The 27,633-nt window shown below is 41.5% G+C and overlaps 2 protein-coding genes across 9 annotated transcripts in view; both read right to left on the bottom strand.

Moving 5' to 3' along the window:
* The window catches only part of LOC123996368 (dedicator of cytokinesis protein 9-like), a 189,373-nt gene extending 180,716 nt beyond the window's left edge, over positions 1-8,657 (bottom strand). For all 4 annotated transcript variants that reach the window (XM_046302578.1, XM_046307948.1, XM_046309542.1 and 1 more), the window contains exon 1: positions 8,238-8,657. In XM_046302578.1, the coding sequence (XP_046158534.1) occupies positions 8,238-8,354 (117 nt within the window). In that variant the 5' untranslated portion in view covers positions 8,355-8,657. The remainder of the gene's footprint in view (positions 1-8,237) is intronic.
* Positions 8,658-12,959: 4,302 nt separating this feature from the next.
* The window catches only part of LOC123993745 (FERM, ARHGEF and pleckstrin domain-containing protein 1-like), a 131,211-nt gene continuing 116,537 nt past the window's right edge, over positions 12,960-27,633 (bottom strand). For 2 of the 5 annotated variants that reach the window (XM_046297263.1, XM_046296520.1), the window contains 4 exons: positions 27,062-27,228; positions 22,218-22,325; positions 18,389-18,540; positions 12,961-18,091 (listed from right to left, as the gene is read on the bottom strand). In XM_046297263.1, the coding sequence (XP_046153219.1) occupies positions 18,010-18,091; positions 18,389-18,540; positions 22,218-22,325; positions 27,062-27,228 (509 nt within the window). In that variant the 3' untranslated portion in view covers positions 12,961-18,009. Of the gene's footprint in view, positions 18,092-18,388; positions 18,541-22,217; positions 22,326-23,742; positions 23,889-27,061; positions 27,229-27,633 lie in introns of all 5 variants that reach the window. The other 3 variants (XR_006831755.1, XM_046298532.1, XM_046299257.1) reach the window with 3 other exon arrangements.

Here is a 27,633-nt window from a genome sequence, read left to right as displayed (position 1 = left end):
TAGAGAGAGAGAGAGAGAGAGTGAGAGAGAGAGAGACCAGAGACCAGAGAGCGAGAGAGAAACCAGAGAAAGAGAGAGAGACAGCGAGAGAGACCAGAGAGACTAGAGAGAGAGAGACCAGAGAGACTAGAGAGAGAGAGACCAGAGAGACTAGAGAGAGGGAGACCAGAGAGACTAGAGAGAGAGAGACCAGAGAGACTAGAGAGAGGGAGACCAGAGAGACCAGAGAGAGAGAGAAAGAGAGCGAGAGAGAGAGAGAGCAGAGAGAGACCAGAGTTGGAGAGAGATGCAGAAAAAGCAAAGGGAGAGAGGGGTAGAAAGAGAGATCGGAGAGAGTGCGTGCAACAAAGTTTCTTAAGGCCTGCTCTGCTGGACAACCATTACAATCCACTGATCTCCTGACTGGCAAGGAGGGTAGCATACAGCATACAGCATGTCACAGTCATTCTCCACAGTCCACCCATCTCTACTGTTCCTGACGGGGAACAACAGTATCCATTCACCAGGTTCACAGGGCCAAGCTCAACACTGGATTCATGACTGCATAGGGCTGGAAAAGTAAATTACATATTTATACACACATCCATAAAAACAAGTCGAAAGAAAGTCCACCTTACGGGCACTCTATCCCACACAACATTAGGCTACATTAAACACCCTTTCATTTCCCCTTAATCACAATTAGAAAAGGTAAGAGAAAGACTTATGACAAGCCTATTTGATAACAATGGTCGTTTTAAAGGATTGTCCATTTTACAAAAGACACCTCTCACATAATCCAGTACAGGTTCAAAGGTCAAGCAATGGCTATCCACCAGATTTCCTCTCACATAATCCAGTACAGGTTCAAAGGTCAAGCAATGGCTATCCACCAGAGTCCTCTCACATAATCCGGACAGGGTCAAAGGTCAATGCTGTCTCAGCCTCCAGTATCTATGCTGCAGTAGTTTATGTGTCGGGGGGCTAGGGTCAGTCTGTTATATCTGGAGTATTTCTCCAGTCATATCCGCTGTTCTGTGTGAATTTAAGTATGCTCTCTCTAACTCTCTCTCTCTCTTTCTTTCTTTATTTCTCTCTCTCAGAGGACCTTGCCTCAGGACTACCTGGCATGATGACTCCTTGCTGTCCCCTGTCCACCTGGGCGTGCTGCTGCTCCAGGTTCAACTGTTCTGCCTGCGTCTATGGAACCCTGACCTGTTCACTGGACGTGCTACCTGTCCCAGACCTGCTGTTTTCAACGCTCTAGAGACAGCAGGAGAGGTAGAGATGAATGGTCGGCTATGAAAAGCCAACTGACATCTACTCCTGAGGTGTTGACCTGTTGCACCCTCGACATCCACTGTGATTATTATTATTTGACCCTGCTGGTCATCTAGGAACATTTGAACATCTTGGCCATGTTCTGTTATAATCTCCACCCGGCACAGCCAGAAGAGGACTGGCCACCCCACATAGCCTGGTTCCTCTCTAGGTTTCTTCCTAGGTTTTGGCCTTTCTGGGGAGTTTTTCCTAGCCACTGTGCTTCTACACCTGCATTGCTTGCTGTTTGGGGTTTTAGGCTGGGTTTCTGTACAGCACTTTGAGATATCAGCTGATGTACGAAGGGCTTTATAAATACATTTGATTTGATTTGAATGGCTATCCGCCAGAGTCAAAGACTTATTGAAATTACACTGGAGACAATGTTCCTGGTCTGTGGCACGACCACCTGATGAGTTGTCTGTCGGTACACTGTTGTGAGGGTTGTTGAGCTGTCTGTCTGTACACTGATGTGAGGGTTGTTGAGCTGTCTGTCTGTACACTGATGTGAGGGTTGTTGAGCTGTCTGTCTGTACACTGATGTGAGGGTTGTTGAGCTGTCTGTCTGTACACTGATGTGAGGGTTGTTGAGCTGTCTGTCTGTACACTGATGTGAGGGTTGTTGAGCTGTCTGTCTGTACACTGATGTGAGGGTTGTTGAGCTGTCTGTCTGTACACTGATGTGAGGGTTGTTGAGCTGTCTGTCTGTACACTGATGTGAGGGTTGTTGAGCTGTCTGTCTGTACACTGATGTGAGGGTTGTTGAGCTGTCTGTCTGTACACTGATGTGAGGGTTGTTGAGCTGTCTGTCTGTACACTGATGTGAGGGTTGTTGAGCTGTCTGTCTGTACACTGATGTGAGGGTTGTTGAGCTGTCTGTCTGTACACTGATGTGAGGGTTGTTGAGCTGTCTGTCTGTACACTGACGTGAGGGTTGTTGAGCTGTCTGTCTGTACACTGGTGTGAGGGTTGTTGAGCTGTCTGTCTGTACACTGATGTGAGGGTTGTTGAGCTGTCTGTCTGTACACTGGTGTGAGGGTTGTTGAGCTGTCTGTCTGTACACTGATGTGAGGGTTGTTGAGCTGTCTGTCTGTACACTTATGTGAGGGTTGCTCACAACAACACCGTGACTGCTACTATAAATGACTCCTGAAGAAAAAGCATCATGGATGATAACAAAAGACTGCGAGTGAAAGAGGGAAATGAACAATTACTCGGAGAGTAATGACGACTGTTTGTTGATGCTCAGTAGGTCAGTTTAATTGAGACAGGAAATGCTCTGCTGTACCGCCTGCCAAACAGTTTATGCGGTGTCAGATTTCTCCATCGCCCTCTGTGACGAACAAAAGGGCCCCCCGCGAGGCTCCCGCGGCCTTGGCTATACAGATATGACAGGCCTGGACCATATGACAGGCCTGGAGGCTGTGTGAGATGATATCCCTCCCCCAGGTTCCCACCAACAGCAGGGCCAGGGAGGATCTAAGTCTATCAACATTAGCTGAAATGCAACATGGACTATTGATTGCAATTACACAACCGCCCCCCAATTACACAACAGCTGCTTTATAGCACTTGTGTGTTAACAGATCATTTGTAGCTGTCATCAACGGGCTAAGACCATCAGCCCATCAGACCATCAGCCCATCATCCCATCAGCCCATCAGCCCATCAGCCCATCAGACAATCAGACCATCAGCCCATCAGCCTATCAGACAATCAGACCATCAGCCCATCAGCACCACCAGCATCAGCAGCAACACATTCAAAGCTGATGACGTCCATTATGGTTCTAATGGTATTCACAGAGAGAAACCTGGGTATTCACAGAGAGAAACCTGGGTATTCACAGAGAGAAACCTGGGTATTCACAGAGAAAACAGAGTATTCACAGAGAGAAAACAGAGTATTCACAGAGATAAACCTGGGTATTCACAGAGAGAAAACTGGGTATTCACAGAGAGAAAACAGAGTATTCACAGAGAGAAAACAGAGTATTCACAAAGAGAAAACTGGGTATTCACAGTGAGAAACCTGGGTATTCACAGAGAGAAACCTGGGTAGTCACAGAGAAAAACCTGGGTATTCACAGAGAGAAACCTGGATATTCACAGAGAGAAACCTGGTTATTCACAGAGAGAAACCTGGGTATTCACAGAGAGAAACCTGGGTATTCACAGAGAGAAACCTGGGTATTCACAGAGAGAAACCTGGGTATTCACAGAGAGAAACCTGGGTATTCACAGAGAGAAACCTAGGTATTCACAGAGAGAACCCTGGGTATTCACAGAGAGAACCCTGGCTCTGCTCTGGGCATGGAGAAACAGAGAGACATCTCAGGGATGAGCCCTATCCAGTCACTCTACTCCAACAATAAACAAAGGGTCTCTGCCCAGTATGTCCTCTCAGAAACACCATAAACTGGCTAATAAGTAGAAGAGTGGACAGTGTATGCTTCCAAAATCCAACATTTGCATTTATCCAATCCATGACTTTCTAGTTGGAGCCATACAATATCTACCGACCAAAGATAATCTATTCAGCTCATTATGACTTCTTAGTGGCCATTTTGGATTACAATCTTTCAGACAGAAAGAGTACAATACATTTGTGTTGTAATCTAGACTGAAATCCAATCGTCCAGAATGGTGGGGGATCCGTCAGAATCTCCCCGTTACGTTGCTGAAAGAGATCCTGCTCTGCCTATGAGGGTATTTACATGTTTCACAGAGGAATTACTTACAAGATGTGTGTGTGTGTGTGTGTGTGTGTGTGTGTGTGTGTGTGTGTGTGTGTGTGTGTGTGTGTGTGTGTGTGTGTGTGTGTGTGTGTGTGTGTGTGTGTGTGTGTGTGTGTGTGTGTGTGTGTGTGTGTGTGTGTGTGTGTGTGTGTGTGTGTGTGTGTGGACAGAGGTCTCGTGTGCAATCACATTCCTGTCCCATTCCACTGAGAGTCCCCACTTCACCAAAACAACAGAGCTGTGCTTCCAGCTTCATGACTCCTACCAGCCACCATACGTTGGCCGCCAGTTGGAGGATGTCAAATAATATTCACGCAGCTGCTGCAACCAGGCCATTCTCAACTTGGTAGTTGTCCTTAGTCGGTCATATTCACAATGGCTTCCTTATAAAAATGCATATCCCTCGTCTCCTCCTCCTCCAGAATCCTTTGTCTGAATACATAATATGAAGGTGTGGTGACAGAGAGCCTGGACAGTAACAGAGAGCCTGGACGGTAACAGAGAGCCTGGACGGTAACAGAGAGCCTGGACAGTAACAGAGAGCCTGGACAGTAACAGAGAGCCTGGACAGTAACAGAGAGCCTGGACAGTAACAGAGAGCCTGGACGGTAACAGAGAGCCTGGACGGTAACAGAGAGCCTGGACAGTAACAGAGAGCCTGGACGGTAACAGAGAGCCTGGACAGTAACAGAGAGCCTGGACAGTAACAGAGAGCCTGGACAGTAACAGAGAGCCTGGACAGTAACAGAGAGCCTGGACGGTAACAGAGAGCCTGGACAGTAACAGAGAGCCTGGACAGTAACAGAGAGCCATGGACAGTAACAGAGAGCCTGGACAGTAACAGAGAGCCTGGACAGTAACAGAGAGCCTGGACAGTAACAGAGAGCCTGGACAGTGTCCAGTTCGGTTACTTAGTAACTTCTTCCAGAAAAGTTTGAACAATGATGTAACGGTTTTTCTCCTCTTCGTCTGAAGAGGCGAGAAGGATCGGAGGACCAATATGCGGCATGGTAATTGTCCATGGCATTTATTTAAACACATTTAAAAACATAGAATGCCCACCCAACTCACGTCCTGACCTTCTAAAACAAACAATTAACACAATAACTAGGGTCAGAACATGACAAATGACTCCGAAACCACAACAAACACACACACACACACACACACACACACACACACACACACACACACACACACACACACACACACACACACACACACACACACACACACACACACACACACACACACACACACACACAAGTGTAAACTCCTTTCTCCCAGAGCATTTGCAAATTGTATATTTAGATATCAAATCAAACTGTATTTGTCACATACGCTGAAAACAACAGACCTTACAGTGAAATGCTTTACTTACAAGCCCTTAATCAACAATGCAGTTCAGGAAGAGTTAAGAAAATATTTACTAAATAAACTAAAGTAAAAAAATTGAATCAATCAAAAAGTAACACAATAAATAAATGTGCATAACAATAATGAGGATATATACAGGGGGTACCGGTACCGAGTCGGGTTCGTTTCCCGGGACCACCCATACGTAGAATGTATGCACACATGACTGTAAGTCGCTTTGGATAAAAGCGTCTGCTAAAATGGCATATATTAATATACAGGTTAGTCAAGGTCATTTGTAAAGTGACTATACACGGTAAAAACAATTGCGGGGGGGGCTGTTAGGAAGCCTTTTGGACCTAGACGTGGCGCTCCGGTACCACTTTGCCGTGCATTAGCAGAGAGAACAGTCTATGACTATGGTGGTTGGAGTCTTTGGCAATTTTTAGGGCCTTTCTCTGACACCGCCTGGTGTAGAGGTCCTGGATGGCAGGCAGGTTAGCCTCGGTGATGTACTGGGCCGTACGCACTACTGTCACGCCCTGGTCGTAGTATTTTCTGTTTTTCTTCATGTATTTGGTCAGACCAGGGTGTGACATGGGTTTTTGTATGTGGTATGTAGATAGTGGGATTGTAGCTTAGTGGGGTGTTCTAGGTTAGTCTATGGCTGTCTGAAGTGGTTCTCAATCAGAGGCAGGTGTTTATCGTTGTCTCTGATTGGGAACCATATTTAGACAGCCATATTTTTTGGTTGTATTGTGGGTGATTGTCCTGAGTTTCTTGATGTCCTTGTGCTGTGTTAGTTAACACCAGTATAGGCTGTTTTCGGTTTTCGTTTCGTTTATTGTTTTGTACTGTTTGTGTTTTGGATTCGTGTTACGTTGTGTGATTAAACATGGATCGCAATATACACGCTGCAGTTTGGTCCGACTCTCCTTCACCACATGAAAACCGTGACAACTACTCTGTAGCGCCTTGTGGTCGAAGGCCGAGCAGTTGCCGTATCAGGCAGTGATACAACCAGGATGCTCTCAATGGTGCCACTGTACAACTTTTTGAGGATCTGAGGACCCATGACAAATCATTTCAGTCTCCTGAGGGGGAATAGGCATTGTCATCACAACTGTCTTGGTGTGTTTGGACCATGATAGTTTGTTGGTGATGTGGACACCAAGAAACTCTAAGCTCTCAACCTGCTCCTCTACAGCCCTGTCGATTAGAACGGGGGCGTGCTCGGCACTCCTTTTCCTTTGTCTTGATCACGTTGAGGGAGAGGTTGTTGTGCTGGCACCACACTGCCTGGTCTCTGATCTCCTCCCTTTTGGCTGTCATTGATGTCGTCGGCAAACTTAATGATGATGTTGGAGTCATGCTTGGCCCCGCAGTCATGGGTGAACAGGGAGCACAGGAGGGGGCTAAGCATGCACCCCTGAGTGGCCCCCGTGTTGAGCATCAGCGTGGCAGATGTGTTGTTGCCTACCCTCACCACCTGGGGGCGGCCCGTCAACTGTGGGACATTATATAGACGTGTGCCTTTCCAAATCATGTCCAATTAATTTAATTTACCACTGGTGGACTCCAATCAAGTTGTAGAAACAATTCAAGGACGATCAATGGAAACAGGATGTGCTTCAGCTCAATCTCCAGTCGCATAGCAAAGGATCTGAATACTTATGTAAATAAGATTATCTGGTTTTATGTTTTGTACATTTGCAAAGATATAAACCTGTTTCCGCTTTGTCATTATAGGGTATTTTGTGTAGATTGATGAGATTTGTATTTAATTTAATCAGTTTTAGAATGAGGCTGTAATGTAACAAAACATGGAAAAGGGAAGAACACATTCCATATACACTGTACAAGTGATATTTCAGTTTTTATTCGTAATACATTTGCCAAAATCTTTAAAAACCTGTTTTTGCTTTGTCCTTATGAGGTATTGTTTGTAGATTGATGAGGGGGGGGGGGGGGGGGGGTCCATTATAGAATAAAGCTGTAACATAAATATAAAAGTGGAAAAAGTCAAAGGGTCTGAATCCTTTCCACGTGCTGTATCTCCTCCTATATATAGGACAGACACTTAAAACATGTATTCCTTATGATTCATTGTTTTACTGTCTGTTTTGCCATTTATTCATGTGTAATTCAATGCGTTTCTATGGGCTATAGTCGGCCAAATTCTATATTTTATCAAATAATTGTTTTATATATCTTCTTTCTTTTTACATTCATGGGTCTTAAAATTCTAAATTAAATAGTTAAAAGATCAATCTTAAAACAATTCCATATGTTAGCTTAGTAGAATCCCCTCTACCCCAAAGGTTAGATGTTTTTTAAAATATCCATAATTATCCATGTAGCCTATAGGCCTACCATTGCTGCTGTGTGCCTCTATCTCATCTGCATATTGGATCAATGAAAGAAGGATGGGATTGACCTTAATGGAGGATCAGATGGTGAAACCTGTTTAACTCGAATGGAATAAAACTCAATAACGTGAGTGAGGCAGGTGAAGATGACAAAACACACCGGAGTAATTTAAAAAAATAAAAGGTCAAGTCAAATAATATGTAAAACCCCCCCAACATTGAATGCATCATTTCATGCTTTCAAGTACTTATACAAAATGGAATTCAGATCTTATTGGGACACATGTTGAGTAAGAGTATCATAGCGCTCCACCAGCTGACCTCCAGTCAGAACTCTAGAGACACATGGACAGGTTGGGTGACACCTCGATAAGCTACAAAGTAACAACACACAAGGCACAATGGCAGACAGATGTATGATAGAAAAAAAGCGAAAGATTACGTAGAGAAAGAAGGTATGGAAATGGTGTACTTACAATAAACACGGAGGTCCTGACAACCTCAGAGACACTTTGCCTTAGTTCAGCCGCAGTGCCAGGTTTACTTAGTCCCCTTGTAAATTTCCTGGTCTCCGGATGTACTGGAACAGACATTGTCGAGTTCTGCCTTTCATCAATTTCTTTCAAGAATTGATTAAACGTCAAATAAAAGTTAAAACTGAATTTATAAACCGGTTAATTAATCAGTTTATTCAACTCCACTAGTGCGCACATTGCGTTTGAAACCGGATCATGTTTAGGTGGTTGAGTATGCCTTTTCGATCTCATAATTTACACCAATTACAAGTGAAAGTTGTATTGTATTACTTTCACTTGTAGCCGTTACATTCCCCCGCGGAGTTATTGTTGTCATAATAAACCATTCTTCAGAGCTGTCACGGTCTCATTACCGCCGCCCCTCCGTCTCCAAATGGTCGGTGACGGTGTAGGCTCATGCGACGACGTCAGCCAGACGAAATCACTAGTATTCTGCCAGCAACACAAATAACGTCACGTCCATATGGTAATGTTGAAACCTTCAAAATAAAAGCGCCCATTTCAAAACATTGCAATGTGGATAACTAATTTAAAGAATAAATAATTGTAATCAATTGCCACTTTTATTGTACCAACAAGAAAGGGCAATAAGTATAAAAACAAATCAAACATATGGTTTTAAAAACATTTTTTCAGCCTAATAATGGCTAAATACAATGTTCACACTGGTATGCTGAGAATACTGGGCTGTAGAGACCTGTTATAGACCTGTTATAACGACTAATGATGGACTGGCATACCTGTTACAACGACCAGTGATGGAAATCGAACCCACTACCCTGGCGTTACAAGCGCCATGCTCTACGAACTGAGCTACAGAAGGACCACGCATACCTGTTATAACGACTAGTGATGGACTAGCATACCTGTTATAACGACTAGTGATGGACTATCATACCTGTTATAACAACTAGTGATGGACTAGCATACCTGTTATAACGACCAGTGATGGACTAGCATACCTGTTATAACGACTAGTGATGGACTAGCATACCTGTTATAACGACCAATGATGGACTGACATACCTGTTATAATGACTAGTGATGGATTAGCATACCTGTTATAACAACTAGTGATGGACTAGCATACCTGTTATAACGACTAGTGATGGACTAGCATAAATGTTATAACGACCAGTGATGGACTAGCATACCTGTTATAACGACTAGTGATGGACTAGCATACCTGTTATAACGACTAGTGATGGACTATCATACCTGTTATAACGACTAGTGATGGACTAGCATACCTGTTATAACGACCAGTGATGGACTAGCATACCTGTTATAACGACTAGTGATGGACTAGCATACTTGTTATAACGACCAATGATGGACTGACATACCTGTTATAACGACTAGTGATGGACTGGCATACCTGTTATAACGACTAGTGATGGACTGACATACCTGTTATAATGACTAGTGATGGACTAGCATACCTGTTATAACGACCAGTGATGGACTAGCATACCTGTTATAACGACTAGTGATGGACTGGCATACCTGTTATAATGACTAGTGATGGACTGACATACCTGTTATAACGACTAGTGATGGACTAGCATACCTGTTATAACGACTAGTGATGGACTATCATACCTGTTATAACGACTAGTGATGGACTGGCATACCTGTTATAATGACTAGTGATGGACTGACATACCTGTTATAACGACTAGTGATGGACTAGCATACCTGTTATAACGACTAGTGATGGACTATCATACCTGTTATAACGACTAGTGATGGACTGGCATACCTGTTATAACGACTAGTGATGGACTAGCATACCTGTTATAACGACCAGTGATGGACTAGCATACCTGTTATAACGACTAGTGATGGACTGGCATACCTGTTATAACGACTAGTGATGGACTGACATACCTGTTATAATGACTAGTGATGGACTAGCATACCTGTTATAACGACTAGTGATGGACTATCATACCTGTTATAACGACTAGTGATGGACTGGCATACCTGTTATAATGTCTAGTGATGGACTGACATACCTGTTATAACGACTAGTGATGGACTGGCATACCTGTTATAACGACTAGTGATGGACTGACATACCTGTTATAACGACTAGTGATGGACTAGCATACCTGTTATAACGACTAGTGATGGACTGACATACCTGTTATAACGACTAGTGATGGACTGACATACCTGTTATAATGACTAGTGATGGACTGACATACCTGTTATAACGACTAGTGATGGACTGGCATACCTGTTATAACGACTAGTGATGGACTAGCATACCTGTTATAACGACTAGTGATGGACTAGCATACCTGTTATAACGACTAGTGATGGACTAGCATACCTGTTATAACGACTAGTGATGGACTAGCATACCTGTTATAACGACTAGTGATGGACTGACATACCTGTTATAACGACTAGTGATGGACTAGCATACCTGTTATAACGACTAGTGATGGACTGACATACCTGTTATAACGACTAGTGATGGACTATCATACCTGTTATAACGACTAGTGATGGACTGGCATACCTGTTATAACGACTAGTGATGGACTAGCATACCTGTTATAACGACCAGTGATGGACTAGCATACCTGTTATAACGACTAGTGATGGACTGGCATACCTGTTATAACGACTAGTGATGGACTGACATACCTGTTATAACGACTAGTGATGGACTAGCATACCTGTTATAACGACTAGTGATGGACTATCATACCTGTTATAACGACTAGTGATGGACTGGCATACCTGTTATAACGTCTAGTGATGGACTGACATACCTGTTATAACGACTAGTGATGGACTGACATACCTGTTATAACGACTAGTGATGGACTGACATACCTGTTATAACGACTAGTGATGGACTGGCATACCTGTTATAACGACTAGTGATGGACTGGCATACCTGTTATAACGACTAGTGATGGACTAGCATACCTGTTATAACGACTAGTGATGGACTAGCATACCTGTTATAACGACTAGTGATGGACTGACATACCTGTTATAACTTGTATGTAACAGATGTGAAACGGCTAGCTTAGTTAGCGGTGGCTTTTGTGTAGCGATGGGTAACGATGCTTCGTGGGTGACAGTTGTTGATGTGTGCAGAGGGTCTCTGGTCCGCGCCCGGGTATGGGCGAGGGGACGGTCTAAAATTATACTGTTACACATACAAGAAGATGCACTGTGATACGGTGAGAGACACAGCGCAGGCCAGACACAACATCAAACACACGCATTCATGAAAAAACAAACAACAACAAGAATGACAGTTTAAGGACTCTTACCCCTCCCTTCCACAACACAACTTCCGGTGCACGTTTACTGTGATCACTGTGGCTGTACTCGCTTTAAGTTACAGGTTTAACAGTGGTCAAGTAGGCTACTGTGGCTATTTGATCATAATTTAGGTCTACCAGAGTGGCCCCACCATCAAAAACAATGGAGAAAAATGTATCCCATCATATTTTAACATGGAAATAGCTGTTCTATAATTCAGCCTACAGTAGCAGCCAATATGTAGTGTTCAATGTAGGGCCTACATTCCATGAGTTGTGTTGTTTGATGCAAGAGACCACTTTACAAAATAAAATACATTATTATTCCCATACTAGTTACTACAAAGAATCAGTCAAATTATGCTTCCCTCTGCCTACTACTTATTCAAGCCTGTCTCAAAATATAACACTGCCCCTTTAAGGCTACACCGTTTAGAGGGAACATTGGTCTCAATTAATCCAATGGTTGGCTTCTTGGACTTGGGTCGGACTAATTCATTGATCATCCTTATCTGTCCAAAGTGTCAGAAAATACAACTGATTGTTACTGGGCCTCTGTCTTATTAAAACACAAATATCAGGATGAAATACACTTTTCACCAGTTTTATACATTACTAGGGGATTGATTGGAAAATTGTGGTTGTTTTAACTTGTGCTCTTTCCAACATCCCAATTGCTGGGTAGCATCTCCTACAGAAATCTCTCATTTGATTGATCTACTGACACAGTCCCCCCGTCCCCCGAAAAGAACAATATTTGGTTAGCAGAAACACTGCTGAGTATTTCCACTTTACCCGAGACATATAGAAAAGTTCTCTCTACAAGCCAATCTGCATCCCATGTACAGTCCATAACAGTGTATTGCTTTGGGGGCTATGGAGGGGGTTGGGGGGTGAACAAATTTCTGTTGGATGTGTACAACACAGTCCTCGTCAAGAACTGCACATATTTGGTTTGTAGATCCCAGGCTGAGTATTTCCCAGCCCAGTTTATATTAGACAGGCAGTACATTTATTCCTCTACAACCCAATACTGTAAGTATCCCATATACCTTGTATTACATTGCAGTGAATTGAGTTTGTGGAGTAAGGACTCACCAGCACTCTGTATTAAAACTGTTCTGTCATTCTGATAACATATATATATATATATATATATTTTTTTTTTTTTATTGAAAGTGTATTTCTTTAAATATAGCCTACACGACACCTTTCAAAATCCCAATGTGAAAACTTTCAAAAGAAATGCTGTCATAAATAATACAGTATTAAATCAAATACATCAAATGATCCATTTATTTTTTCCAAAGGTGGTTGCAATGCTGTGAAAAACAGTTGTACGGCACTAGAGTGCTAACAAAAATCGATATTCCCCAAGTTTAGCCTGTTTTGGAAGGGGGACTCTTATTTTTTTTTAAAATATATATATATACTGAATCCTGGTGCCAGCATATTATCCTGCTGCTAGGAGAACGGTAATCCATGACGTAATCTGCGTGCTCCGTTCTGGAAACAGTGGCGGCACCATTCTGTACTCCTCCACACTCCATTCATGTACAAAGACCTGCCCACTTTACTTTCTCTATGAGCACGCTATGAATGTATGCTACTGTAATTATTTTTACAATTATATTTATGGGTAAAAAACAAAACGTGGAAAGAAGATACCATGCACTGTCTTTCTGTTCCATAGGGGAACTAATTGTTCAATGATTTGAATATTTAAACGTTAAACGTGTAGAATTAAAATGCAGTTAAGTTCACAACATTTCAAAATTCGACATTTTAAGAGGAAATGGCAATAACCCATTTCGTTTTTAGGATGCCTATGTCGATTTCTCCTTTCATCAGATGGAAATCATGAGTGCAATAACTTCGGGGGCAGTAGCCAATGTGACGAGCACAACGGAACAGGCTTTATGTTATTGATCAACGATACCGCCTATGGGTCATACAAGAAACAGCATTTTAATAATATTGTAGAGCGCATTGAAGTGAAAGTGGTCCAAAACATTGAAAGTTAACTATTGTGGACCATGCAAATAAAACTCACAATACAATGTTCAAATAAATGTATTTTTTATTTTATTGCTTTCAATGCCAAAGAGCTCTCTCTGTTGTCTGGCAGCACACCCTCAATACCCTCTGGAATGCTACACTTCATAAACCCTGTCATATGCATAGATCCATTTCATTTAAATTCCTAAATGTCTCTTACATATGGGCAGCCTAGTCCAACAAGGGCAATGGTGCTTGGAACTGAAAGTTGATATTTTGGTTCACGCATATTCTTTAAAGCTTTCCATTACAGTGTCCTTCATAATACACAGATTATGATCATGTCTCACACTGTTAAGGGTGGAATATAATATTATTCAGAAAACCCTCAGCGCTATCCACACGACAAAAGATCCTCATGTAAGAGAAATATTCACTATGCTTGCCGAATAATGGCGTTATTGGTGATGGTGACGAACCTGATCGTTTTTAAAGTAGTTTTAGAGTCCTGTCAATAGTACAACTACATATTTGGATATTTTTACTGATCATCCATGTTTTCACAAGGTTACTCACATTCTCCAGAGACATCTTATATTTATATATATTTATATATATAAAAAAGTATTTTAAAGTGGACTGTTTAACGACACATTTTAAGTCTCCTCCCCGCTGACGTAATATAAGTGCAGTGTAAAATCTAGGACAACGGTAGACCTGTTTTAACATTTGCAGTGTAAAATCTAGGACAACGGTAGACCTGTTTTAACATTTGCAGTGTAAAATCTAGGACAACGGTAGACCTGTTTTAACATTTGCAGTGTAAAATCTAGGACAACGGTAGACCTGTTTTAACATTTGCAGTGTAAAATCTAGGACAACGGTAGACCTGTTTAGACATTTGCAGTGTAAAATCTAGGACAACGGTAGACCTGTTTTAACATTTGCAGTGTAAAATCTAGGACAACGGTAGACCTGTTTAGACATTTGCAGTGTAAAATCTAGGACAACGGTAGACCTGTTTTAACATTTGCAGTGTAAAATCTAGGACAACGGTAGACCTGTTTTAACATTTGCAGTGTAAAATCTAGGACAACGGTAGACCTGTTTAGACATTTGCAGTGTAAAATCTAGGACAACGGTAGACCTGTTTTAACATTTGCAGTGTAAAATCTAGGACAACGGTAGACCTGTTTTAACATTTGCAGTGTAAAATCTAGGACAACGGTAGACCTGTTTTAACATTTGCAGTGTAAAATCTAGGACAACGGTAGACCTGTTTTAACATTTGCAGTGTAAAATCTAGGACAACGGTAGACCTGTTTAGACATTTGCAGTGTAAAATCTAGGACAACGGTAGACCTGTTTTAACATTTGCAGTGTAAAATCTAGGACAACGGTAGACCTGTTTTAACATTTGCAGTGTAAAATCTAGGACAACGGTAGACCTGTTTAGACATTTGCAGTGTAAAATCTAGGACAACGGTAGACCTGTTTTAACATTTGCAGTGTAAAATCTAGGACAACGGTAGACCTGTTTTAACATTTGCAGTGTAAAATCTAGGACAACGGTAGACCTGTTTTAACATTTGCAGTGTAAAATCTAGGACAACGGTAGACCTGTTTTAACATTTGCAGTGTAAAATCTAGGACAACGGTAGACCTGTTTAGACATTTGCAGTGTAAAATCTAGGACAACGGTAGACCTGTTTTAACATTTGCAGTGTAAAATCTAGGACAACGGTAGACCTGTTTTAACATTGGCAGTGTAAAATCTAGGACAACGGTAGACCTGTTTAGACATTTGCAGTGTAAAATCTAGGACAACGGTAGACCTGTTTTAACATTTGCAGTGTAAAATCTAGGACAACGGTAGACCTGTTTTAACATTTGCAGTGTAAAATCTAGGACAATGGTAGACCTGTTTAGACATTTGCAGTGTAAAATCTAGGACAACGGTAGACCTGTTTTAACATTTGCAGTGTAAAATCTAGGACAACGGTAGACCTGTTTTAACATTTGCAGTGTAAAATCTAGGACAACGGTAGACCTGTTTAGACATTTGCAGTGTAAAATCTAGGACAACGGTAGACCTGTTTTAACATTTGCAGTGTAAAATCTAGGACAACGGTAGACCTGTTTTAACATTTGCAGTGTAAAATCTAGGACAACGGTAGACCTGTTTAGACATTTGCAGTGTAAAATCTAGGACAACGGTAGACCTGTTTAGACATTTGCAGTGTAAAATCTAGGACAACGGTAGACCTGTTTAGACATTTGCAGTGTAAAATCTAGGACAACGGTAGACCTGTTTTAACATTTGCAGTGTAAAATCTAGGACAACGGTAGACCTGTTTAGACATTTGCAGTGTAAAATCTAGGACAACGGTAGACCTGTTTTAACATTTGCAGTGTAAAATCTAGGACAACGGTAGACCTGTTTTAACATTTGCAGTGTAAAATCTAGGACAACGGTAGACCTGTTTTAACATTTGCAGTGTAAAATCTAGGACAACGGTAGACCTGTTTTAACATTTGCAGTGTAAAATCTAGGACAACGGTAGACCTGTTTTGACATTTGCAGTGTAAAATCTAGGACAACGGTAGACCTGTTTTGACATTTGCAGTGTAAAATCTAGGATAACGGTAGACCTGTTTTAACATTTGCAGTGTAAAATCTAGGACAACGGTAGACCTATTTTGACATTTGCAGTGTAAAATCTAGGACAATGGTAGACCTGTTTAGACATTTGCAGTGTAAAATCTAGGACAACGGTAGACCTGTTTTGACATTTGCGTTGTAAAATCTAGGACAACGGTAGACCTGTTTTGACATTTGCAGTGTAAAATCTAGGACAATAGTAGACCTGTTTTGACATTTGCAGTGTAAAATCTAGGACAACGGTAGACCTGTTTAGACATTTGCAGTGTAAAATCTAGGACAACGGTAGACCTGTTTAGACATTTGCAGTGTAAAATCTAGGACAACGGTAGACCTGTTTAGACATTTGCAGTGTAAAATCTAGGACAACGGTAGACCTGTTTAGACATTTGCAGTGTAAAATCTAGGACAACGGTAGACCTGTTTAGACATTTGCAGTGTAAAATCTAGGACAACGGTAGACCTGTTTAGACACTCAAGCTGTTGGATTTCAAAGCAGCTTTTTTTGTTTTGTTTTTCCCCCCATTAAATGAACAAGGAGACAAAAGACCTTGAGGATGCAGTGATATCCTAAATGAAAAACAGTTTTTTTTTTAAAACAACAACAACCGCAGAATCAGTTTCCACCATAAAACGATCCAATGACAGAATGTGAAAACAGAAGTATAGTATGTGCTCCGTTGAAAACAGAAGTATAGAATGTGCTCCGTTAGAAAACAGAAGTATAGTATGTGCTCCATTAGAAAACAGAAGTATAGTATGTGCTCCGTTGAAAACAGAAGTATAGTATGTGCTCCGTTGAAAACAGAAGTATAGAATGTGCTCCGTTAGAAAACAGAAGTATAGTATGTGCTCCGTTGAAAACAGAAGTATAGTAAGTGCTCCGTTAGAAAACAGAAGTATAGTATGTGCTCCGTTAGAAAACAGAAGTATAGTATGTGCTCTGTTAGAAAACAGAAGTATAGTATGTGCTCTGTTGAAAACAGAAGTATAGTATGTGCTCCGTTGAAAACAGAAGTATAGTATGTGATCCGTTAGAAAACAGAAGTATAGTATGTGCTCTGTTAGAAAACAGAAGTATAGTATGTGCTCTGTTGAAAACAGAAGTATAGTATGTGCTCCGTTGAAAACAGAAGTATAGTATGTGCTCCGTTGAAAACAGAAGTATAGTATGTGCTCCGTTAGAAAACAGAAGTATAGTATGTGCTCCGTTGAAAACAGAAGTATAGTATGTGCTCCGTTGAAAACAGAAGTATAGTATGTGCTCCGTTGAAAACAGAAGTATAGTATGTGCTCCGTTGAAAACAGAAGTATAGTATGTGCTCCGTTGAAAACAGAAGTATAGTATGTGCTCCGTTAGAAAACAGAAGTATAGTATGTGCTCCGTTAGAAAACAGAAGTATAGTATGTGCTCCGTTAACAGTACAAAATGACGTCCTACAAAAAAAAGAGAGATTCAGAGCAGAGTATAAAAAAAATGCTGAAAATGTCTGTCTCTGTTTGCAGTCTAAACCAGCGGACATGTCACCACATCAATAAGCACCAAGATTGTGCATTGGACACTGCTCAATGTACACACGTCCCAGATCCATGGAGAAAAGGAAATCAACAGATTCCAGACAAGTGAATGTGTGGTTCCAGCTTGCTGCTAGAGGGAGTCGTAGTGTGAAGAGAGGCTGTATGTGGCCAGACCCTATGGGAGAGGTTGTGGTGAGGAGAAGAGGCACGGGGAGACAGGGAGAGAACCCTCCTGCTCTTTGGGTCAGTACGGATGGGACTCTTTCCGGCTCAGAATGCGGTTATGGCTGGCAGAGACTGTGGCGCTGCGAATTACCTCCATCCACCTGTATGAAGAGAAAGAGAAAGGTTTTCACATCCAGTAGACACATATTTTTTATTTTTTGAACCTTTATTTTACTAGGCAAGTCAGTTAAGAACAAATTCTTATTTTCAATGACGGCCTAGGAACATTGGGTTAACTGCCTGTTCCGGGGCAGAAAGACAGATTTGTACCTTGTCAGCTGGGGGATTTGAACTTGCAACCTTTTGGTTACTAGCCAACGCTCTAACCACTAGGCTACCCTGCCGCCCCATATACTATCTACTGTACACAATACCAAATATACAGACTTGTACTGTACCTGTCAAAGTTGTACTCGCTCTCAGATCTGAAGTAGTAGACGTGGGATTTGAAATGCAGTTTGAAGACGTAGTCTTTGTGGATGTTTTCAGAATCAGTGGGGATGGTGACAGAGTAGCCCAACAGGGGGAGACTGGCCAGTGGATAGTCATCCTGGAGAGAGGGGAAAGGACCAAACTGTCAAAAGCATTCTGAATTTCATGGAGCTGCTCACTTTAACTACCAATACACTTTACATCACTTTTATGCTTTGATGATGTACAGTATATTACAAGATGGCAAAATGCCCAGTGGCTACAGGTTGCAGAACATGTGTTATAACAAAGCAACTGACTATTGCGTAACTAACACTGGTTCGTTCAGGTGGTGATTCCAATGGATTCAGGGGAGCTGTGCCTAAAGTGAGAGCAGATAGTCCGGCATGTGAATGTGTACGACTCCCTTACATGGAACACGGAAATCCCACAGAGAGATGGGATATTCTGACATGGAACACGGAAATCCCACAGAGAGATGGGATATTCTGACATGGAACACGGAAATCCCACAGAGAGATGAGATATTCTGACATGGAACACGGAAATCCCACAGAGAGATGGGATATTCTGACATGGAACACGGAAATCCCACAGAGAGATGGGATGTTCTGACATGGAACACGGAAATCCCACAGAGAGATGGGATATTCTGACATGCAACACAGATCTGAAATCCCACAGAGAGATGAGATATTCAAATCAATTCACATTGTATTGGTCACATACACATGGTTAGCAGATGTTAATGGTCACATGGTTAACAGATGTTAATGGTCACATGGTTAGCAGATGTTAATGGTCACATGGTTAACAGATGTTAATGGTCACATGGTTAACAGATGTTAATGGGCACATGGTTAACAGATGTTAATGGTCACATGGTTAGCAGATGTTAATGGTCACATACACATGGTTAACAGATGTTAATGGTCACATACACATGGTTAGCAGATATTAATGGTCACATACACATGGTTAGCAGATGTTAATGGTCACATGGTTAACAGATGTTAATGGTCACATACACATGGTTAGCAGATGTTAATGGTCACATACACATGGTTAGCAGATGTTATTGGTCACATGGTTAGCAGATGTTAATGGTCACATGGTTAACAGATGTTAATGGTCACATGGTTAGCAGATGTTAATGGTCACATACACATGGTTAGCAGATGTTAATGGTCACATACACATGGTTAGCAGATGTTAATGGTCACATACACATGGTTAACAGATGTTAATGGTCACATGGTTAGCAGATGTTAATAGCACATACACATGGTTAACAGATGTTAATGGTCACATGGTTAACAGATGTTAATGGTCACATACACATGGTTAGCAGATGTTAATGGTCACATACACATGGTTAGCAGATGTTAATGATCACATACACATGGTTAGCAGATGTTAATGGTCACATACACATGGTTAACAGATGTTAATGGTCACATACACATGGTTAGCAGATGTTAATGGTCACATACACATGGTTAGCAGATGTTATTGGTCACATACACATGGTTAGCAGATGTTAATGGTCACATACACATGGTTAACAGATGTTAATGGTCACATGGTTAGCAGATGTTAATAGCACATACACATGGTTAACAGATGTTAATGGTCACATGGTTAACAGATGTTAATGGTCACATACACATGGTTAGCAGATGTTAATGGTCACATACACATGGTTAGCAGATGTTAATGATCACATACACATGGTTAGCAGATGTTAATGGTCACATACACATGGTTAACAGATGTTAATGGTCACATACACATGGTTAGCAGATGTTAATGGTCACATACACATGGTTAGCAGATGTTATTGGTCACATACACATGGTTAGCAGATGTTAATGAGAGTGTAGCGAAATGCTTGTGCTTCTAGTTCCGACCGTTCAGTAATATCTAACAAGTAATCTAACAATTTCACAACAACTACTTTATACACACAAGTGTAAAGGAATGAATAAGAATATGTACATATAAATATATGGATGAGCGATGGCCGTGCGGCATAGGCAAGATAGACGGTATAGATGTACAGTAGATGGTATAGATGTACAGTAGATGGTATAGATGTACAGTAGATGGTATAGATGTACAGTAGATGGTATAGATGTACAGTAGATGGTATAGATGTACAGTAGATGGTATAGATGTACAGTAGATGGTATAGAGTACAGTAGATGGTATAGATGTACAGTAGATGGTATAGATGTACAGTAGATGGTATAGAGTACAGTAGATGGTATAGATGTACAGTAGATGGTATAGATGTACAGTAGATGGTATAGATGTACAGTAGATGGTATAGATGTACAGTAGATGGTATAGATGTACAGTAGATGGTATAGAGGTACAGTAGATGGTATAGAGTACAGTAGATGGTATAGATGTACAGTAGATGGTATAGATGTACAGTAGATGGTATAGATGTACAGTAGATGGTATAGAGTACAGTAGATGGTATAGATGTACAGTAGATGGTATAGATGTACAGTAGATGGTATAGATGTACAGTAGATGGTATAGAGTACAGTAGATGGTATAGATGTACAGTAGATGGTATAGATGTACAGTAGATGGTATAGATGTACAGTAGATGGTATAGATGTACAGTAGATGGTATAGAGTACAGTAGATGGTATAGATGTACAGTAGATGGTATAGATGTACAGTAGATTTACATTTACATTTAAGTCATTTAGCAGACGCTCTTATCCAGAGCGACTGGTATAGATGTACAGTAGATGGTATAGATGTACAGTAGACGGTATAGATGTACAGTAGACGGTATAGATGTACAGTAGACGGTATAGATGTACAGTAGACGGTATAGATGTACAGTAGATGGTATAGATGTACAGTAGATGGTATAGAGTACAGTAGATGGTATAGATGTACAGTAGATGGTATAGAGTACAGTAGATGGTATAGATGTACAGTAGATGGTATAGATGTACAGTAGATGGTATAGAGTACAGTAGATGGTATAGATGTACAGTAGATGGTATAGAGTACAGTAGATGGTATAGATGTACAGTAGATGGTATAGATGTACAGTAGATGGTATAGATGTACAGTAGATGGTATAGATGTACAGTAGATGGTATAGATGTACAGTAGATGGTATAGATGTACAGTAGATGGTATAGATGTACAGTAGATGGTATAGATGTACAGTAGATGGTATAGAGTACAGTAGATGGTATAGATGTACAGTAGATGGTATAGATGTACAGTAGATGGTATAGATGTACAGTAGATGGTATAGAGTACAGTAGATGGTATAGATGTACAGTAGATGGTATAGATGTACAGTAGATGGTATAGATGTACAGTAGATGGTATAGAGTACAGTAGATGGTATAGATGTACAGTAGATGGTATAGAGTACAGTATTTACATATGAGATGAGTAATGTAGGACATGTAAACATCATATAAAGTGGCATTATTTAAAGTGACTAGCGATACATTTATTACATCCACCTTTTTATTATTAAAGTGGCTAGAGATTTTCTTACATGGAACACGGATCTGAAATGAGCAGGAGGGGAGGGGGTCTGCCCCAGCACACACTGCTGTACTTCGAGCCTTCACAGACTACATGGAAGGAGGAGGGGGGTATCTCCTTCCCCAGAACACATTCCTGCAGTTCTGGTCCAGTATCCACCAAGCGTCTCAGAGTAGGATGGCTGATCTAGGATCAGTTTTACCTTCATTTAGATCATAATGTATCACATGGACAGGACGGACCTGATGAGATGGTGCTCACCTCGTGGGTTTTGTAGAAGAACAGGCTGAAGTTGGTGAAGACCACCCAGAGTTTCTGCCAGCCGTTGCTGTTCTTGAACTTCCTCAGAAGGTTTCCTGACAGCTGATTCTACAGTAGAACAACGATTTGCAATCCGTGAACTTCATTTGTGTGAAAAGGACATATTATGACAAAAATCAAAATAGATACAGGCAATATCAACAAACATTTATATATATATATTTTTTAAAGTTTTTATTTATTTAACCTTTATTTAACTATATGAATGTATAAGGAATAGTTCATGCATATGTGCTGTACTGTCAGCTCTGTAAATAAACCCACTGTGATTAAGCCTGGGGCCTCTTTTCAATCCTAACATTGGTTTATCTGATGTAAGTACAGCTATAAACAGTCAGCCTCCAGCCACAGTTTAAAGTCATTGAACCTCTAAGGTCACAGTGAACAACAGCCATCTAGTGGTGATAAAAAGCATGTACTGCCATCTAGTGGTGATAAAAAGCATGTACTGCCATCTAGTGGTGATAAAAGCATGTACTGCCATCTAGTGGTGATAAAAAACATTTACTGTAAACTGAGCCATCGTTGAATACTGAACAAAAATCAAAACGCAACATGTAAAGTGGTGGTCCCATGTTTCACGAGCTGAAATAAGATGCCAGAAATTTGCCTCAAATTTTGTGCATAAATTTGTTTACATCCCTGTTAGTGAGCATTTCTCCTTTGTCAAGATTATCCATCCACCTGACAGGTGTGACATATCAAGAAGCTGACTAAACAATATGATCATTACACAGGTGCACCTTGTACTGGGGACAAAATGTACAGTTTTGTCACACAACACAATGCCACATATGTCTCAAGTTTTGAGGGAGTGTGCAATGTGCATGCTGACTGCAGGAATGTCCACGAGAGCTGTTGCCAGAAAATGTAATATTAATTTCTCTAATTTCTCATAAGCCACTTCCGACGCCATCTTAGAGAATTTGACAGGAGAATTATTTCTGTCTGTAATAAAGCCCTTTTGTGGGGAAAATTAATTCCGATTGGCTGGGCCTGGGTCCCCATTGGTTGGTACTATGCCATCCTAGGCCCCTGCTTAGTCATGTGAAATCCATAGATTATGGAGTAATTAATTTATTTCAATTGACTGATTTCCTTTCATGAACTGTAACTCTGTAAAATCCTTGAAATTGTTGCATGTTGTGTTTATATTTTTTGGTTAGTGTATATATATGCCATTTAGAAGATTTACAGTCATGCATGCATACATCTTTATAGGTAGGTGGCCCTGGGAATCTAACCCACAATCGCCAAACTCTACCAATTAAGTCATACAGGACCAACATTGCAGGCTACCACTAATTTCTCTTAAATCATTTGTACGTCTTCACAGATGAAAAGTTTTACACAAAAGAATGACACTTTTCACCAACAACCTCAAAGAAGATAAGATGATAGTACGCAAGGACAGTAATTCTACAATGCGATGAGGAGGTCTCTCCTCTCTCCCTGGATCCTTTACCTCTAGACTCCTGCAGGAATCACTAAAGGAGAGGCTGTGAACTCGATACCAGCAAATAAGAGACAGAGGCACTGGGCCCTGGCCACTGCTGGGCCCCAAGGGCCCCGCGAGGGAGGCCTCTGAGTCACTGACTGGACTAGGCTCCTCTAGCACGGAGGACAGGCAGACGGACACACAGAAGAAAGCGAGAGAGAGAGAGAGAGAGAAAAGAGAGAGAGAGAGGGAGGGAAGGACAGAGACACAAAGACTGAGTGTAAACACACATACACAAGAGGAGCTAACGGTGAGTCCACGGCTGTGAAGAAGGGAAGAAAGGAGTGCACAACCACCCTGGAAAGAGTTCGCAATAGAGATAAGATGAGGAAACCACCCTGGAAAGAGTTAGAAATAGAGATAAGATGAGGAAACCACCCTGGAAAGAGTTAGCAATAGAGATAAGATGAGGAAACCACCCTGGAAAGAGTTAGCAATAGAGATAAGATGAGGAAACCACCCTGGAAAGAGTTAGCAATAGAGATAAGATGAGGAAACCACCCTGGAAAGAGTTAGAAATAGAGATAAGATGAGGAAACCACCCTGGAAAGAGTTAGCAATAGAGATAAGATGAGGAAACCACCCTGGAAAGAGTTAGCAATAGAGATAAGATGAGGAAACCACCCTGGAAAGAGTTAGAAATAGAGATAAGATGAGGAAACCACCCTGGAAAGAGTTAGCAATAGAGATAAGATGAGGAAACCACCCTGGAAAGAGTTAGCAATAGAGATAAGATGAGGAAACCACCCTGGAAAGAGTTAGCAATAGAGATAAGATGAGGAAACCACCCTGGAAAGAGTTAGAAATAGAGATAAGATGAGGAAACCACCCTGGAAAGAGTTAGCAATAGAGATAAGATGAGGAAACCACCCTGGAAAGAGTTAGCAATAGAGATAAGATGAGGAAACCATCCTGGAAAGAGTTAGAAATAGAGATAAGATGAGGAAACCACCCTGGAAAGAGTTAGCAATAGAGATAAGATGAGGAAACCACCCTGGAAAGAGTTAGCAATAGAGATAAGATGAGGAAACCACCCTGGAAAGAGTTAGCAATAGAGATAAGATGAGGAAACCACCCTGGAAAGAGTTAGCAATAGAGATAAGATGAGGAAACCACCCTGGAAAGAGTTCGCAATAGAGATAAGATGAGGAAACCACCCTGGAAAGAGTTAGCAATAGAGATAAGATGAGGAAACCACCCTGGAAAGAGTTAGCAATAGAGATAAGATGAGGAAACCACCCTGGAAAGAGTTAGCAATAGAGGGCTGATCTGAGAACAGTGTCCTTTGCAGTTCACCCACCTCCTGCTAATGTCTGCTCTGCTCTCAGCTCAGTATTCAACAAAGAAAACAAATGAGCTTGTAGAAGCTGCTTCAGCTGCACTCAGAGCTGCTGTTTAAATCTGACAAACGACAGTACTGCTTCCCCTTCCTGGTGAGATCCAAAGGGGCATACGTAGCAGTTGACAGAAGTGAGAGTACGAACAGCGTAGAGACAAATCACTGAGGTAATATAATGTCCAAATAACACCATAAGGCTATGACAGAGAGGGAGTTGCTAAGGAGGACACTGTTCCCAGGTGAGGAAACACACTCAGATATACAGTGGGGCAAAAAAGTATTTAGTCAGCCACCAATTGTGCAAGTTCTCCCACTTAAAACTATGAGAGAGGCCTGTAATATTCATCATAGGTACACTTCAACTATGAGAAACAAAATGAGAACAAAAATCCAGAAAATCACATTGTAGGATTTTTACGAATTGATTTGCAAATTATGGTGAAAAATAAGTATTTGGTCAATAACAAAAGTTTATCTCAATACTTTGTTATATACCCTTTGTTGGCAATGACAGAGGTCAAATGTTTTCTGTACATCTTCACAAGGTTTTCACACACTGTTGCTGGTATTTTGGCCCATTCCTCCATGCAGATCTCCTTTAGAGCAGTGATGTTTTGGGGGTGTTGCTGGGCAACATGGACTTTCAACTCCCTCCAAAGATTTTCTATGGGGTTGAGATCTGGAGACTGGCTAGGCCACTCCAGGACCTTGAGATGCTTCTTAAGAAGCCACTCCTTCGTTGCCCGGGCGGTGTGTTTGGGATCATTGTCATGTTGAAAGACCCAGCCACGTTTAATCTTCAATGCCCTTGCTGATGGAAGGAGGTTTTCACTCAAAATCTCACCATACATGGCCCCATTCATTCTTTCCTTTACACGGATCAGTCGTCCTGGTCCCTTTGCTGAAAAACAGCCCCAAAGCATTATGTTTCCACCCCCATGCTTCACAGTAGGTATGGTGTTCTTTGGATGCAACTCAGCATTCTTTGTCCTCCAAACACGACGAGTTGAGTTTTTACCAAAAAGTTATATTTTGGTTTCATCTGACCATATGACATTCTCCCGATCTTCTTCTGGATCATCCAAATGCTCTCTAGCAAACTTCAGACGGGCCTGGACATGTACTGGCTTAAGCAGGGGGACACGTCTGGCACTGCAGGATATGAGTCCCTGGCGGCGTAGTGTGTTACTGATGGTAGGCTTTATTACTTTCGTCCCAGCTCTCTGCAGGTCATTCACTAGGTCCCCCCGTGTGGTTCTGGGATTTTTGCTCACCGTTCTTGTGATCATTTTGACCCCACAGGGTGAGATCTTGCGTGGAGCCCCAGATCGAGGGAGATTATCAGTGGTCTTGTATGTCTTCCATTTCCTAATAATTGCTCCCACAGTTGATTTCTTCAAACCAAGTTGCTTACCTATTGCAGATTCAGTCTTCCCAACCTGGTGCAGGTCTACAATTTTGTTTCTGGTGTCCTTTGACAGCTCTTTCGTCTTGGCCATAGGGGAGTTTGGAGTGTGACTGTTTGAGGTTGTGGACAGGTGTCTTTTATACTGATAACAAGTTCAACCAGGTGCCATTAATACAGGTAACGAGTGGAGGACAGAGGAGCCTCATAAAGAAGAAGTTACAGGTCTGTGAGAGCCAGAAATCTTGCTTGTTTGTAGGTGACCAAATATTTATTGTCCACCATAATTTGCAAATAAATTCATAAAAAATCCTACAATGTAATTTTCTGGATTTTCTTTTCTAATTTTGTCTGTCATAGTTGAAGTGTACCTATGATGAAAATTACAGGCCTCTCTCATCTTTTTAAGTGGGAGAACTTGCACAATTGGTGGCTGACTAAATACTTTTTTTGCCCCACTGTAGATACACAGACAGACAGAGAGACAGAGAGACTGGGTAAGCCAGAGCAGTACAGGTTAGGGCTGGTTCTGGTTTTGGTACCTCCACGGCTACGCTAAAGTCCACCATGGACACGCTGGTGTTCCTGTGCCAGCACACGTGCACCGTGGTGTTACCACGGTGAGGGGCCTGCCTCTCCAGGGAGGTGCGCGACGCCATCAGGTCGTCCTCAGACTCCGCCTCTGCACAGGAGTCCTCTGTTAGGGATTCTGGGAAATTCAGGAAGCGGTTACTTCCAAGACACACATTATAACAACCTGGGAAGTTGGATCCTACTGTAAAACCAGACGAGATCAACAGTAGCACAGTACTTCACAGTGGCTATGTTTGTGAGTACAGACATGTAGTCAGGCTGGATAAAAAAAGGAACATCCTTCAAATCAATGATTTATAAACCATACATTTGGAGCATTGTATTTTAGCTATTGAAGCTCTATGCAGATTTAAAGGTTGGCCCATACTGGCTCTGAAGTTTCTAGAAGAGGATGAACTGTCTGTGCAAAGAGGACCAGTAAGAGGGAGAATTCAGCAATAACTCGTGGGGTTGGATGATTGTCGGATACACTATTAGTGTTCCTATACAGTGTGCCCAATGGCCAAGCTCTAGTGTAGCC

The sequence above is a fragment of the Oncorhynchus gorbuscha genome, linkage group LG01, assembly GCF_021184085.1.
Source record: "Oncorhynchus gorbuscha isolate QuinsamMale2020 ecotype Even-year linkage group LG01, OgorEven_v1.0, whole genome shotgun sequence".
NCBI lineage: Eukaryota > Metazoa > Chordata > Actinopteri > Salmoniformes > Salmonidae > Oncorhynchus > Oncorhynchus gorbuscha.
The sequence above is the reverse complement of the archived record's forward strand: the minus strand, read 5'-3'. Positions and strand labels throughout refer to the sequence as shown.